Source organism: Impatiens glandulifera, chromosome 3, assembly GCF_907164915.1.
Source record: "Impatiens glandulifera chromosome 3, dImpGla2.1, whole genome shotgun sequence".
Lineage (NCBI taxonomy): Eukaryota > Viridiplantae > Streptophyta > Magnoliopsida > Ericales > Balsaminaceae > Impatiens > Impatiens glandulifera.
The window spans coordinates 10,156,976-10,172,470 of NC_061864.1; the positions used below are offsets into that span (position 1 = coordinate 10,156,976).

A 15,495-nucleotide genomic window follows, 5' to 3' on the forward strand; every position below is an offset into this window, starting at 1 on the left:
TGTTTTCCACGAATCCCACGTGGCATTGCCAGCTAGGAGAGAGAAAAAGCAAAACAAAATAAAAAAATTAAATATTTCAGTTTCCCCTCTTTCTTCTTCCCTCTCTTTCTTCTTTTCATTTATCACTTTCGGCGAACCCCGATTTTTTCTCTGGCGATTTTTCTCTCCGGCATCCCCGACTTCTTCTACTTTCTTCATCTTTTTTCGATCGAAAATGGTAAGAGAACTCTTTCGTGTATGTTCACTTCATTGTCTGTCTTCGTGTTCACTTCATACTATTTTTTCAGGCTGGTGGTCCAGGTACATCTCCATACAAGACTCCAAGATCTCTCAGATCTCAAAAGACAAGGTAAATAACATTTTCTCTTTTAGAATCGTAGATCATTTTGATGATTTGAAGATCATTTAGCTTTTTGCGGTTAGGGTTAGGAATTTTAATGATTTTAATGATTTTAACGATAGAAAACTATGATTATTGTGTATTTGTTGCATTATGAGTCCGGAAATGGATGGTTTAGAGACCCGAAAGTATGATTGTATAATGTTTGGCTGTTATGGGTCCCGAAAATGTGATTTCGGGACCCGAAAGTATGATTATATAATGTTTGGCTGTTGTTATGGGTTTAGTTCCAGAACTAATTTCAATTAGGTTGTAAAAAAAATCATTTCTGGTCCCGAAACCACTCATTTCGGGTCCCGAAACAACTCATTTCGGGTCCCGAAACCACTTATTTTGAAAATATATATATATATATATATTTTTGCCGTTTAGGGTCCCGAAACTACTCATTTCGAGTCCCGAAATCAGCTTTTCTGGTCCCGAAACCAGTTTTTTTGGTCCCGAAACTAGCATTTTTAATCCCGAAACCAGTATTTTTTGTCCCGAAATTACCAATTTAGGGTGATTTCAAACTCCGAAATGGTTTCTATACGATCTTTTATGACTATTTTATTTTTTTATAAACCAATAATCTTATTGTAATGTTAATTTGATTTGTAGGTCATGTATGAAGATCCAAATCTTTTTATTGATCAAGTTAATGAAGAAATGAGATTTTTTGAGATCTCTCAAATTGTAGGTTATATTTTAAATGTGATATAAATGACAGATTGTAACATTGTAAATAAATTTTTAATTATATAAATTTCTAGTATAATAACATTATCTTCAATTATTTTTGATTTTCTAAGATTCATTATAATGTTTCTGATTAAAAAAAATTAAAAAAAAGTATCCCGAAATCACTCATTTCTGGTCCCGAAACCACTCATTTCGAAAAAAAAAGAATTTTTTTTTTTGCCTGTTTCGGGTCCCGAAACCAGCTTTTCTGATCCCGAAACTAGCATTTCTAGTCAATAATCTTATTGTAATGTTAATTTGATTTGTAGGTCATGTATGAAGATCCAGATCTTTTAGAACTCTAATCTAAATCGATTCAGCAGCTAAACCATAAACGTTAAACATAAATATTGATATGACAATCATTTCGAACGGAAGATAAACGAAAGAAAGAAAAAAGACTTTATATTTCAATCGATCGAAAGATAAGAAGTCGATGAAACGTTTCAGTAAGATCGACAGTGGGTTGGGTTTTGGGAAATGGAAACGAAAAATAAAGAGAGAGATTGTCGTGGGGGTTTTGGTTTTGGGAAAAAATGAAACGTTTCATAAACGGAAAAAGTCTTACCATTTCGATCGATCGGAAGAGAAGTCGGTGAAAATGAAAGAAGAGAATCGTGGGTGGGTTTAGGAAAAATGAAACAAAAGAGAAAGAGAGAGAATGAAACAAAAGAGAGAAAGAATATGATTTTGGTTTTAGGGGAAATAGAAGAGATAGAAATAATAGGATTTTGGTTTTGGGGGAAATAGAAAGTTTCAATTTTATTTTTATTTTTTCTCTCTCCTAGCTGGCAAGGCCACGTAAGAGGTCTTGCGCTAACTTGTCGTTGAGAATATCATTTCTCTTAAAAAATATCAATTCTTATTAAGAGCATCCCCATCCTTGTACTCATACATAGGTACAAATATGTGCAACATCAGCCACATCACAAATAAATTATATCTCTCAATTTATACCTTTATTCCCCAACCATCTCAAGTACAATTGTGGTCCCACCATCCACATCATCTAATTCATACAATATTTTTTAATTCAATAATTCAAGTAATCTTGCATAAAAAAGTGGGGTGGGGACCACTTTTTTTGGTTTTTTCTCATTTGTTTCTCTCTCCAAATTTGTACTCATCTCCCCATTAGTGTACCCATGTACAAATTCTGTCCACATCAGATTTGTACCTACCGATGGGATGCTCTAAAAAGCCTGTAAAGGAGGAAAAAACAAAATAATAAAAATGAAAATAACTTAACAATTTTAAATATCAATTAGGGGTGAGCAAATGGGTAAAACCAATCCGTATTAAATCTAAACTAAGTTTATCCAATCCGTAATCCAAACCATTTTACTAATTAATACGAATCAGATACGGATTGGATTGAAAATGATTTGGATAATCCAAACTAAAAAATATTTATATATATCAGCTTGAAATTAGCAATAATTTTTTTTAAAATTTGAATTTTTTTATTATTAATAAATTTGAATCTGAAAAAATAATAAAAAAATTAATAATAATAATAAAAATAAATATCAATGATAAGTAAAATATATATTATATTGAGATGAAATTTAATTTAAAGAAAATTAATTAAAAAATATTTTTTATTTAGATAGTTTGGATAATTTGGATAATCCTAATCCAATCCGATTTAATTCAATCCGAACTCAATCCGATTCGATCTCAGTCCAATCCGAAATATCCAATCCGAATTAATATTTAGGATTCGGATTGGATTGGATTTCAGATTAAACCACCCAATGTTCACCCCTAATATCAATAGTCGTACAAGTCCTTTTTTAGATGGAGACGAACACAGATGAATCCTATAAGATGATCATATGTATAACTTTTTAATTTAAAAATTCTTTTATTTTTAAATTGTCCACTAGATGAAAGGAATTGGTTTTTAATTGTGTTAGAACTCCATTCAATCTATTTGACCATGAAATCAATGATATTTATTAGAGTTTTCCATTAAAAATGAAGGGGGATAGATAGAAAAGCTCGTATGCTCTTAGCAATGTCATAATCAAGAAAAATATGATTAATGTATATCTACTTTTCAAACAAATGTTAGATCTATTAGCGAGATAAATTTATTTTTCAGTTTGTTAAATATCAAACCTTCTCCATTGATAACTTCTCAACCAAACAACATTTTTTATGTAGTTTTTTATTTTCACACATCTTTTTAAGGAAAATCGGGATGGAGTCTTTTAGATGAATGCATGATAAATGTAGACAGTTTTAAAATTGAGAAATGATTAAAGAAAATTCGTCGTCCGTATCCAGATCAATCGAAACATGGGTAAGAGCATCTATATATGAAAGTCTGTCTGTCTCCCTCTTTGGTGAAAAATCGTCTATTTAAATATTTTTTCAAACATTTTGAGTAGGTGTGAGACGAAAATAATCGGTCATTTTAGCCACATTTTTAATAAAAATTTATAAAATGTTCCAATACGAGTCTCACAAATTTCCGTTGAGATGTCACAGAACATTTATGATACGAACCAATAGACTTCTACTCATAAACTTTTTCTTAGAGAGAGACATCCCTTCGTTATCTTAAAGTCCGTATTTAGCGATGATTGTTTTTTTGTAGAGGCTTGTGTTTTCGTTGAAAAATCACCACCACCATTTACAAATGAGCGAATGTTAAAAATGAAGAAGTCCATGATTCTGATTCCGCCGTCAACAATGTCAAACTTCGTTGTGTCTCATCTCACTAAGTGAGTGATTTTAGAAAACTTAGAGTTGCCCAATGAATTTTTTTTAATGATTGTGTCATAGTGAAAATTGAGATTGTGGCAAACGATAGAATTTTAAATCTCACATGATTTGGAGCTGAGAGGGAAGTTGATATATTTCAATGTGAGAGAACCGATTATAAACCCTTAATGTTTGTCAATGATTAGAGGATTGTTATCCATAAAAATAAGTTTAGAATTTTCTCTATTAATCGTAAATCCTAATGATTCCTTAAAAAGAATAAAAATATTCTGAAAAGAATAAATATTTCTGTTATAGACTTAATAACTTAAATAATGTCACATAAAACAAAAATAAGTGAGATATATAGTTTAGACTTCTTCTCTTCGTTTTCATATTAATTTTCCATAATGTATAATTTGTACAACTGGTTAATAATTCGAAACAGATGTTTTAAAATATTTTCAAATTTTATACATATTCCAAATTATAACATTGGATCCTTTTGTCTGAAAGTACATGTACCTTAATTTGATTACAACAAAACAATAATAATATCGGAGACAAAAAGTCAAAGAAATGATGCAGTCTGCCAGCCAAAATACTGACCAAATGACAAAAAAAAAGTAACCACTCTAGCACATGCAAAGAGGACAACAGGATGTGTTGAATTTTTTTCACATTTTTAGTTATGCCAATTATTCTACAATTTGATCAAATAGATTTTAAGTTTTCAAAAAATTTCATATTGTGTAACTTTTTTATTTATTTGAAAAAATCACACGATTTCATCTCAACTTAAAGTGTTTCTAATGCGAATCAAAATCATTTCTTAGACACACTCTCTTCAGGTACCACTTGAACAGGAACTTTAATATAGAAGAAAATAAAATCATCATAACATCTGATTTAAAACATTAAAAAAAGAATAATATGATTTGATTAATAATACAAAATATAAGGTGCAAGGATTTAGGGGGATTTTCTCAGCAGTCAAAATCACCTCACGTAGAAAAAAAAAGCATAAACAAAATAACTCCCTCATATTACTAATACTAACCAAGTTCTTTTTGCTCCTCCTGTATAGATGATTATCTATCTGCCTATCTATCTACAAATCAAATAAATAAATAAATAGAGAATTAAAATCTTAGTAATAGTAAGAGTTACTCTTGTGGCTCGGTGCATCTTTACAAAGCATTGACCGAACTTCCATTATCGTTTTTGGAGGTTCCACATCCTTCTCTCGAAGCGAATTCCCCAGCAGCTGTTGCATCTGTGATCCAAATGTATCATCCAAAATCTGTAATAATAAAACTCAAACACTGTTAAAATTATCATCTTCGAAAACATCCTACCACATTTTTCAATTTCGATATGGATGATGACTTACAGAGACTGCAATGGTTGAGCCTTTATACCATGACTTGTTCTCTTTTCTGTTCTCCAAGAAGGTAAGAATTTCCTATTAACCAATCAAACAAAACAAAACAAAACAAATGAATATCATCTATCTATTATCTAATCAAAGGCATTGAAGATATATATTTAATTCATTCATTCATTCACCTGCCCCATCTTATCCCAATATCCTCGACAGACGAAAATGAAAACCTGCGTTGCAAGGATCCCTTGCAGATGGGTTATCGTGTTAGTCAATTGGTCTTTTAGCGGTTGTATCCTGTTTCTAATATCAGATTCAATCACACTCTCTTTTGAATCTTGCAGTATCTTCTTTAACTTTGTAGCATTCTGCAGCTTTGTCTGCAACAATCAATCATAATAAATAAATTCAGCATCTTCTTTTCTTATCAAATCGAATTAATTTAATTAAGAACAGAGTGTCAATTGAGTGAGTACTAACGTTTTCCACTAGTTTCTCCACCACAGATTGGATATAGTTTCTGAACTTGGTTCGAATCATCACAGTAACTTCACTTAGACGCTCTCCCGGGGCTGTGTTTCCTCCATCGGGAATGCAAGAGCCCCATGACTTGAATTGCTGTTCTATCTTGGGCCGCAAAGCATCTAAAATTCTCTTCATGGAATTTAAGAGAATCCCAAGCTTTTTTTTTATATAAAAACCAAAATCAGCCAGATGAAAAGGATTTACCAACATTTTGAAATGCAAAATAAAACAAAAATAGACTTTACCTCGTCAGGGACAACGTAAGGGCATGACGATCTTTTTGTTAACTTCTGTACATATTTAAGACCAAATTTCTTTGGAGCCATGTTTTCCTTTAATGGCAGCAGCACATCTGCATATTGTTTCTCCAGAGCCTCCACAGTTGCCTTCTCTATATCAGCAACGGCCTACAGTGAACATGTAATTTCTTATTTTTTATGAATTCAAGATCTTGATTGATGAAAAAATGGGTTATTTTCGGATTATTTTGGTTAAATTATTAAGAAAAATGTATTTAAAGTCATAAAAATTTTGATTTTATGAATTAAGTAATTTGATGTGATAAAAGGTTTTTTTTAATAACCCAATATCAAACATCTCAATGAGGTGCATGATGAAAATTTTCATGAATCCTCTCAAAACCTAAGAGATTGTTTTTTAAAAAAATGCATAAACCATTGAAGAAGACATACATTCTCCAGAACAAAAGTGTACTCTGGCCAACGACAAATTATAACTTCATAATCATTCAGAGTTTCCTTCAAGCGGTCATACATATCGTCAGCAAAAGGCGTCGTCGAATGCTGTGTTCTAACTCCCGACCATTTAACCTGTAAATAAATGGGTGGAACAATGATTGGATAATTTGATCCTTGTGGATAAACTGTGAATATTTTCTCTTTTTTTACCTTGTCTAGTTTGCATGACTCGAGTAGAGCAATACGCTTATCTTGAATCCAAAGCATAATATACAGATGGAATAATTCTTTAGCATCAACTCCACCTTTTACAGGACTGGCACATGAACAACAAGTGATTGCAGATTAGTGAATGTTTAACTAATGAAGAATATATGACACTATCGATTCAGTACCTAATTCTCCAGCTACTAAGATCCCTCTGAAAATCTGCAGTTGCGATCACGAGTTCTGCTACATGAGGTGATGGACCTGCCGGAGGGCAAGCAATGAGGAATTCACGCAATCTATTGCAGAGTTCTACACTATATATTGCTGATGACAGATTTGGAAGGTCTATAAAGCTGCAACAACAACAAAAACAGTAAAATTTCATGGTTATCCTAAAAAAATCGATGTAGTAAAAGTTGACATAGGGATATGATCATCTTACCTAGGGAGAACATGCTGATTGTGAATTTCTATATCGGTATAACATTCATTTCTGATGTTAAAACAAAGGGATCTCATTTTCTGATATGCGGTAGAAAAGGTAATGGGATCCATCAAAACAGTTTCATTAATGTTGCTGGTGACATATTCATCTGTCTCAGTCAGATGCCTTCTTGCTCTCTTCTTAGCAGCAGCCTGTGATGTGAGAATAGAACATTCAAATACTTTTACTCAGAAAAAGAAAAAACGAATTTGAGAACTCTGAAATAAAGGCCTTGTTTGATATAGGGTATTTGAATAGTTATTTGAATAACCAAGTGATGTAGGTTTTTGAAAATTAGGTTATTTGGGTAATAAGGCACTAGGGATTTCAATAAAAAAAAGTTTTTTTTAACAAATATAGATTGATTTTGGTATTTCATGATATGATTGATGAGTGTACAGCTGATTGGATAGTGGGTTATTTGAAATTATTCTCAAATAACCCCCATCAAACAAGACCAAAGAATTGCGTGAAAGATCGTGGTCACATCTGAACCTGAAAATAGCCGTATAACTTTGTCTGCGATTCAGGCGACAAAATATCATGCAGAAGAGTGAAGAGCTTAACAGCAGGCTCGAGAGCAGGTGCAGGAATGCCAGTTGCAGGCCTGAAAACGTCCATCATTCCAGATGGTGCCGTCTCATCTAAAGATTTGTAATTCTCGAAAACCATAGAGAGAATATGGTTGATTTGTTCTTCAACATCTCCTAATATTCGGTTCTTTTCACAACAAAGGAGAAGAATTAGGAAATAAAATACACAAGGGGGTCATTTTTCTTAGAAAACTAATAAAAATATCTTGAAAAGAAATACCTCCTGGTGGCTCAGTGTTCTTTTAGTGTCTCCTTTCATAATGACGGGAAGTAAAAGATCGTGTACCAGTGTCAAACAGTCTGCGGTTGGAGTGGCTACATCCATTATATAAGATAGGTACCTGTTTTAAAGAACAAATGTCAAGAACATATTAATATAAAAGGAATTTCTTTCTTAAGGACTATTAATACCTTAATCTCGTGTATGCATCAGAAACTCCGTAATAAGTTGAGAACTCGCTTAGTAACCACTTCCATGGCCCGTGCAGCAACAAATTCCGTTGTTGAAACTGCTGAACCTTCATGGCTACTTCTAATACTAGATCATATGCAACTGTTTCTGCAACAGAGCCACACTATGGCCCCAAAAGGAAGTTCAGAAGTATTTTTATCAAACTGTGAGAGTAAATAATGGTGTAAACTATCACGGTAGAAGAATCGGTAAAGAAAAGGTAACTATTTCTCAGATTGTGCGGAGAAAAGGAAGCTAAAATCGCTAAATCAAAGCTCGACAATGAAAACAAAGACTATAAAAGTAGCTTGTTTGATGTAGTTTTTTTTTCAAATAATCTCATTCTTTCGGAAAAAAAACCTTGTTTGTTGAAAAATATATTATTTGGGTTGAATGAAAAAAAATATCCTTTATATTTGGTACTTTAAATGTCATAACAAAAATAAAGTAAGGGTATTTTAGTGGATGATTTGAATTATTTGATTGATGAAGTGATTGAGAAGAGATTTTTTGATTAAAAACAAATAACCCTTCATTCAAAAGAAGGCCTTGGTTTATTTTGTGTTCTAAATGATGTTTGAGCGCTCAATAATTTAAACAGTAAAAGCATACCTTTAGATTGTTCTCATCCAAAGTCGTAGAATAATTAACATACAGCTGCAATTTTCCAACAAGCTCATGCTCCGGTTCTTGATAGATGGACCACCAACGAAGCTTGTCGCCCTAAAATAAATAAATAAAAGTCTTCAACGTAAGCACCGTTTTTTAAATTATCAACCCAATTTCAGAAATGAAATGAAGATAACAAAGGTTTAGTAAAATTTTACTGGATCTTCGGCAACAGAAGCTATTTGGGCAAGCGCTCGGCCAATTATCTTTCCCTTTGAATCATGAACCTCAACAATGAGATCATCTCCTAAGCTATCTGGGAGACTGTATAACAAGTACAGGTGGTTTTGGTCAATAAACCTTCCAAAATAGTTTACAATTTCAAAAAAGAAATAGATGATACATACAATACATGAGTTTCACCCGATCCAGGATGCAGCCGAATAACATCTTCTTCACTTGAACTTTTCAACCGCATGAAACAAGAGTATGTGTTTTCTGTTGAAATTTGATTCAAATAATAAATTACTGTAAATTACTCTTTTTCTATCCCAAAAACAAAATATACAAACCTTGCACAGCTTCGTAAGAAGATGAATTGTTACGCAAAGTTGTCACACCAACTTTCAGAAGCCCCGAGACCTGTTTTACATACTTAGCACTAGCCTTCACGTAAGCCTTGGTCTGTAGAGAAAAGGACCCTTTTGGAGGCACCCTGGGAGAAAAATGTATTCTCCTAACTGCCCGCCAACCAGAGGAAAGTCTTAATCCTACACTAGATAGCTTATACCGAATACTATCCAATTTTATCTTTTTCGAGCTGAGGGACGAGAATGTGCACCCTGTCGGTGGATCCATCGCCATTTTGACCTTACGTACTGCCATTTTATTAACAAACAACGCATTTGTTAGTAACCATTTTACTTCTTTTTATCATTTTGGACTGAAGGATGCGAAACACTACCTTGCACCTTCATCTTCCCAACCATTTTCCGAGGCTTAGGGGCAGCTCCCTCATTAGTCAAGGTAGAAGAGCGCTTAACCATCAATTCCTCCTCTGATTGCAATAATACTTGCTGCAACCTATAGTACAAAACCCAAGATCCATTACAAAAACAGTCATAGGTTTCCTCAGAACACAAAAAACATACAAGACCTCAAAGAATAACAGACAAACATCATTAGAGTCATTGCTCCAATTTCAATTTATACTACAGAAAGAAAGAAATGAACATACCCAAATGCGTTTCGCAACAATCCACATTCACTTTCCAAGAACATTGGAGCTTCCATGCATTGTTTTGCCCAGGCATTAAGGCATAAGCGAACACATGCATCGTAAGCAATCACAGCAAGCCATGTCCCTTGAGAACTGAGAAATTAAAATCAAGACAATATCAAATCAAATGGAACTTATAATTTGACAACAAAGTGTATCAATTACAACAAATCCAAATCAAAAACCTGGCATGAAACGTAGGCAATCGAGCTGGAACCGATCCTGCGTGTGCATCACTACCACTTCCCACAACACTAGCAGTTCTGTGTAACAATAATGGATAGTTTACATAAATTAGAACTCAACTGTAAAAACTAATTAAAAATGTATCCAAGAAAGGAAATTATTGCAGACCTAACAGGTTGATGAGGCACCTTTCCATTTGCACTCATCTGCGGCTTTATTCCAGAAGGAAGCTCCTCCGAAATTTTAGTAGTAGAACCAATAAATGGAGGTGCACTAGGAATATCATCATCATCATCATCATCATCCGACATCTTCTCATTATGCAGGTTTCTAGTATCTAATCCCTGCAAATGACAAAAGTCAAATAAAAACGATCTTATGAATTTATACTATATAGATTCAATTACCTTATCAGCAGCAGCAGCAGCAACAGAATAAACGCTAGAACCATATCCATCAGATGCATATGACGATCTAACATTAGCCTTTGATCCTTTTTCCACAGGTTGTGTGCTTGAAAATTCAGAGCTGGCATTGGATTCATCAGAATCCTCCTCATCCGTATACCTATTACTACTTCTTCTCAATGGATGATGTCTACTAGATCCAGGGTTTGTTCTTTCATCCAAATTTCTTCTTCCAATTGTTTCCATTGAAGAGCTGATATCATCCGAGTAGACTGAATCGGTTGCATAACGATGTTTACCGTAATTTTGTCTAGGAAAAGACGCATTGGCCGGAGCCCGAGCTCTATCGTCCTGAGGAGATGAATCCATTAAATATCGCCGTCCACCGTACACTCCTTCTTCTTCTTCAGTATCAGTTGACATGTCATCATCATCTGAGGCAGAGGCGCTGATATTACCGTGAACATTACGCGAACCGTAACCTGAAAGAGGACCTATAATGGGTCGTAGGTTTCGAACTTTGTAAGAATCATCATTGTGATTATTAGCTTCGTACGACTGACGTTTCCCCTGAAAGAAGCAAAAATACCCAATTTAATTCAAGTGGGTTTGAAGGATTTCAGAGAAGGAATAATGAAATTAAGAGAAGAACAAACCTCTTTGACCCATCGGAGAGCGTTACTGTCGAGGCCGTCGGTGAACATTGTATTAATCGACTGTTAGCAGATAAGGAAAATCTAGATTACTGAACTGAATACATAGATTCTTCCATAAAACATCAATTAACTTACCAAACTTCAATACCCAGATAGTAAATGTAGCTTTCCGGTTGAAGCTGGTGAAGAAATGTTCCTTAAGTAGTCAATGGTGGGTAGTAAAGAGAAAAAAAAACCGTTCTTGATGAAAAGAAGAAAAACCCAAATAGATAGATAGATCGATCGAAAGAGAAGAGCTAAGAATACTCTCTTGTGTGATCCAGCGGACTACCCACATCAATGGCCGCTCTACCGCTGGCTACTGCAACTGACGCCTCTCTCTCTCTCTCTCTAGAAATAAGGTAACGTTTGAGTTTCAGAAATCTATGTAAATTTGTTTGCAAAGCAATGATTTTTATTACTCTTTCTTGCAAGAAAGAAGAAGAAGCAAGGTTAATATTGTGAACCCAAAAAAAACTTTAATTATAGAAATGAATCATATTTTTATTTTTAAGGATTATATTGATTTTAATTAATCTCGAAAATACTGGAATTCATTTCAAGGTTGAACTTAATAGACTTTGACCATATATAATCCATATGAGTGTTTAAAATAAAGTGAGTAACTTTAAAAAAAGAAAATTAATTAACAATATGAATTCAAAAAAAAATACATATAAAATAAGAGTCCAAATACTGGCTATGGAAATTTCTTATAATTGTCGTTTAAAGACTGTTTGTTTCAGGAGCGGCATTGATTTTATAAGTACAATTTTCTAAAGTAATAATAAATTAAAATTCCTAATAAATATATACAAGTAATATTAATTAATTAAATATAAGACTATTTCAAATAAAACCACCGGTTGAGAAGAAATAGGAAATGAGGATATAGTGGGCGACCGGTGACGTGGCAAAATGTGAGAGTCGACCGTTGTAAAAATGTTTTGGAGCTGGACGGAGTCTCAATGGTCGTGTTGTGGGGTCCCACCACCTATGCCCTCTATGGAATAGGGTTTTGACGTGTTGCTCGGGTTATTTTATTATTTTCAATAAATTAAATTGTTATAAAAATAAGAAAACGAATATACATATAATTTTGTAGCATGATTTTTAACCGTTATAATTCTCTTTAATTTAAAATATTTTAAGTTTACTTATAAATTTAATAAGGTAATTTAAGAGTACTAAATATTGAGTAAAATAACAAAGTGATTAATTTATAATTTAAAAAAAAATCATATAATACAAAATCAAACAAGGAATGTCCGCCGCAAGTATCTGCCCCTGTAAAACGAATTCAGGAATAATGGTTTTATTTATTAAATATATTTTATTAAATTAAATAGAGACAAAGTAACGGTACTATTTTAACAATTTAAAAAGTATAAAGTAATTGGATTTTGATACATCATAATATGTACTTTAGAATTAATTAATATATATTTTATCTCATTTTAAATTAAAAACAAGATTTATTATTATTCTAATTTGGCAAGTCTTAGTAGAATAAGAAAAAATAAACAAGTGAAGATGAAGAAGGATTTACATTTACTTGCATGGATTGATTACATTTGTGTTCACACTGACAAAAAGCAATTTGAAATTTGAAATGTTGGCGTTACACTAATAAAATATTTCCCAAAAAGATTACTTTATTTTGAATTGTATAGTTTTTTAATAATTATTAATTAAAGTTTTCAACTTTTTCCTTTCTTTTTCTTCTTATTTTAAATTCTCACCCAACTCAATAACTCCAACTAATTATTCAGTCATTCACAACCAACATTCCTTTTTAATTTTTTTTTGGGCAAGTTTTTACTCATCTTAATTAGGTAGTTTTAAATTATTGTATGTTGACTTAAGAGATTTTAATATTAATTTAGTTTGTAACTTTTATGTACAAATATTTTTATTTTTTTAAGAAATCTATATATATATATATGTTTAAATTGGTATGCAAATATAAAACCAAGTTTTGGATATTACAATCTTGTTTAGGAATCTTTCAGCACATTAAGTCATGTTGATTTGTTTATTTTCCGTGAAAATTGAATATAATATTTTGTGTCGAAGTTTTTAATGTGATTTAATTTTTTTAAGTTTAGTTGTATAAATTTCCTTCGTATTCATGTTTTTTTTTTAGATTATCTTGTTTTGGTGTGTGATTAGTGTTAGAACATTGGTAGATTTAAAAACTATTAATAATATTTTTATTTTATTTTTTATAAAAGTGTCTTAATCATGTTATAATTGTTTGACTAATAAAACAAAAAAGGATTCCAGCTGTAATTAAAATAAATAAAAAAGAGCAAAGCATGGGAGAGAGAGTGAGTGAGTGAAGGGAGGACCCATGTTCTATTTCTAATTATTTAAATCACCGATTTGAAAATGCATGTATCTATTTCTATTTTTATTCTTTAATTAATTCTCACATTCATTTTTATATATAACGATTCATTTTAGCATATAGTTTAATATCTAAAAAATTCCCATTATTATACTAAAGAGAGTCTTGAAAAGTTTTGTATAATTAATGTCTCCTCTAGTTTTAAATTAATTTTTTTTAAGTGAGAATCAAATTTTAAATTTTTTAAACTTCTTACCATTGTAATTTAAGAAAAAAAAATTGTTTCAAATGAGATTAACCACAAAAGAATAAATATTCATAAAAATTATCTTAAAAATATACTATTAGTTTATTATATGTTTTAAAAGATTTGAATCTATAGTAAATAAGCTCATTGCAATATTATTTTTATATATTTTTAACTATAAAATTATTTCATTTATTAATTAAAATATTAAAATATTTAAAAATTAATAATTTTAAATACAAAAATACATTATAATAATTTAATTAATTAAAAACTCAAATAATTTTTTTTTTATTGAATAAGATTTTTAATAAATAAAAAACATCAAATAACAGACCTCAAACAAGCTCCAAGGTGATAGTAGAAATGCAAAAAGAGTACCAAATAAATTCTTAACTTCAAATTTACCTAAACTTGATAGAACCTGAGCAATGATTTCTCGAAAGTTACTTCTTTTTGTTTTTAGTTTTTTTTCTTCCATATTATATTATTTGGTTTATTTGTGCCACTTATTTACATCAATTTTGACTTGTAACTTATATTAGTTTGGATTTCACCACCATAATGAATCCCCTATTTCAAAATACATAAAATAAAAACAAAGATAATTTCTTCCAACTTATGATAAAAATGGCAATATCTAGAGAAAAAAAAAAGAACAAACAAACATGAGCCATATATAGATCCTCGATTGACATATGACAACTCAATAAGCGATAAATTATTATGAGTACGGATGTTACATCAAAGAAATGAAAGACATATTTCTAAGAACGATAGCAACAATTGATGAAAGATGGATATAATAATAATGCATGGTTTAGTAGAGATAAAGATGAAAGTTGAAAATAACAAGTAAAAGAATAAGCAACAAGGCATAGATTAGTGTGTGGAGAAGAATAGCAGCCATACTTGTTTTCATATTCAAGAAATTAACCGGTCGACTCTTTCCCGGTATCTGAAACAACAATCCCGGCGAAAGAAACGCAAACAGGGCCGATGCTATTATAGGAGCTGCCCAGTCTTTCATCATATAATCAATCTACAATAATACTAGTTGTGGTTTGGATGAAGAGGATGAGGAGGAGAATATATGATGAATATGATTCTATTATGGCCATGGCTAATAGTAAGTAGGGTACCCCTCAAAGCATATATGCCCCCCAGGCACAAAGCATATATGCCCTTTGCTTTAATTCTTCCTTATCATGTAGATACATATCTATATGTTTCCTGCTTCTTCTTTTTTTTTTCTTCCTTTTTTCCACCACTTTTAATTAAATACTTTCTTTATGTTCACTTTAGATTATTTTATATTCTAAATTAATTTCAACTATGAACTATGCAATTGAGTAACCCTAGTATCAACTACAAGTGGACTTTAGCACATATAAAAACCTAGACCTTATAGTGTGAGCTTTAATTATTTTAATATTTTATTGATTATTTGAGATTGAGACTATTCTAAATAACCCAAAACAAAAAAATATCCAATATTTGTTAGTATTCTTGTCTTGAAATAACAGAAAATATATATAAAATGGT

The 15,495-nt window shown here is 31.6% G+C and overlaps 3 protein-coding genes across 3 annotated transcripts; all 3 read right to left on the minus strand.

The window, feature by feature from the left end:
* Positions 1-4,724: 4,724 nt before the first annotated feature.
* Positions 4,725-10,605, minus strand: LOC124930749. Its single transcript, XM_047471099.1, has 20 exons — positions 10,420-10,605; positions 10,251-10,328; positions 10,024-10,158; positions 9,751-9,869; positions 9,359-9,664; positions 9,194-9,284; positions 9,005-9,110; positions 8,790-8,900; positions 8,138-8,301; positions 7,947-8,067; positions 7,629-7,853; positions 7,092-7,285; positions 6,835-7,002; positions 6,650-6,755; positions 6,434-6,571; positions 5,987-6,148; positions 5,697-5,897; positions 5,402-5,596; positions 5,226-5,297; positions 4,725-5,135 (listed from the first exon to the last, which is right to left on the minus strand). Exons 1-20 carry the CDS (start codon positions 10,560-10,562, stop codon positions 4,983-4,985), a joined length of 2,988 nt encoding a protein of 995 aa, XP_047327055.1. The 5' UTR covers positions 10,563-10,605; the 3' UTR covers positions 4,725-4,982.
* Positions 10,603-11,836, minus strand: LOC124930750. The gene is made up of 3 exons (XM_047471100.1): positions 11,450-11,836; positions 11,315-11,374; positions 10,603-11,228 (listed from the first exon to the last, which is right to left on the minus strand). Exons 2-3 carry the CDS (start codon positions 11,360-11,362, stop codon positions 10,641-10,643), a joined length of 636 nt encoding a protein of 211 aa, XP_047327056.1. The 5' UTR covers positions 11,363-11,374; positions 11,450-11,836; the 3' UTR covers positions 10,603-10,640.
* A 2,769-nt stretch (positions 11,837-14,605) lies between these two features.
* Positions 14,606-15,024, minus strand: LOC124932791. Its single transcript, XM_047473470.1, has one exon. The coding sequence runs from the start codon at positions 14,981-14,983 to the stop codon at positions 14,771-14,773; it is 213 nt and encodes a 70-aa protein (XP_047329426.1). The 5' UTR covers positions 14,984-15,024; the 3' UTR covers positions 14,606-14,770.
* Positions 15,025-15,495: the final 471 nt, after the last annotated feature.

Coding starts and splice junctions, on each gene's coding strand:
- LOC124930749 (XM_047471099.1), bottom strand. CDS start 10,562: ATGTCGGATGATGATGATGATGATGATGATATTCCTAGTGCACCTCCA. Junction 7,003..7,091: donor AATCAGCATGTTCTCCCTAG/GTAAGATGATCA, acceptor TTGTTGTTGCAG/CTTTATAGACCTTCCAAATC. Junction 5,898..5,986: donor CTTACGTTGTCCCTGACGAG/GTAAAGTCTATT, acceptor ATAAAAAAAAAG/CTTGGGATTCTCTTAAATTC.
- LOC124930750 (XM_047471100.1), bottom strand. CDS start 11,362: ATGTTCACCGACGGCCTCGACAGTAACGCTCTCCGATGGGTCAAAGAG. Junction 11,229..11,314: donor CTCTCCGATGGGTCAAAGAG/GTTTGTTCTTCT, acceptor TGCTTCTTTCAG/GGGAAACGTCAGTCGTACGA.
- LOC124932791 (XM_047473470.1), bottom strand. CDS start 14,983: ATGATGAAAGACTGGGCAGCTCCTATAATAGCATCGGCCCTGTTTGCG.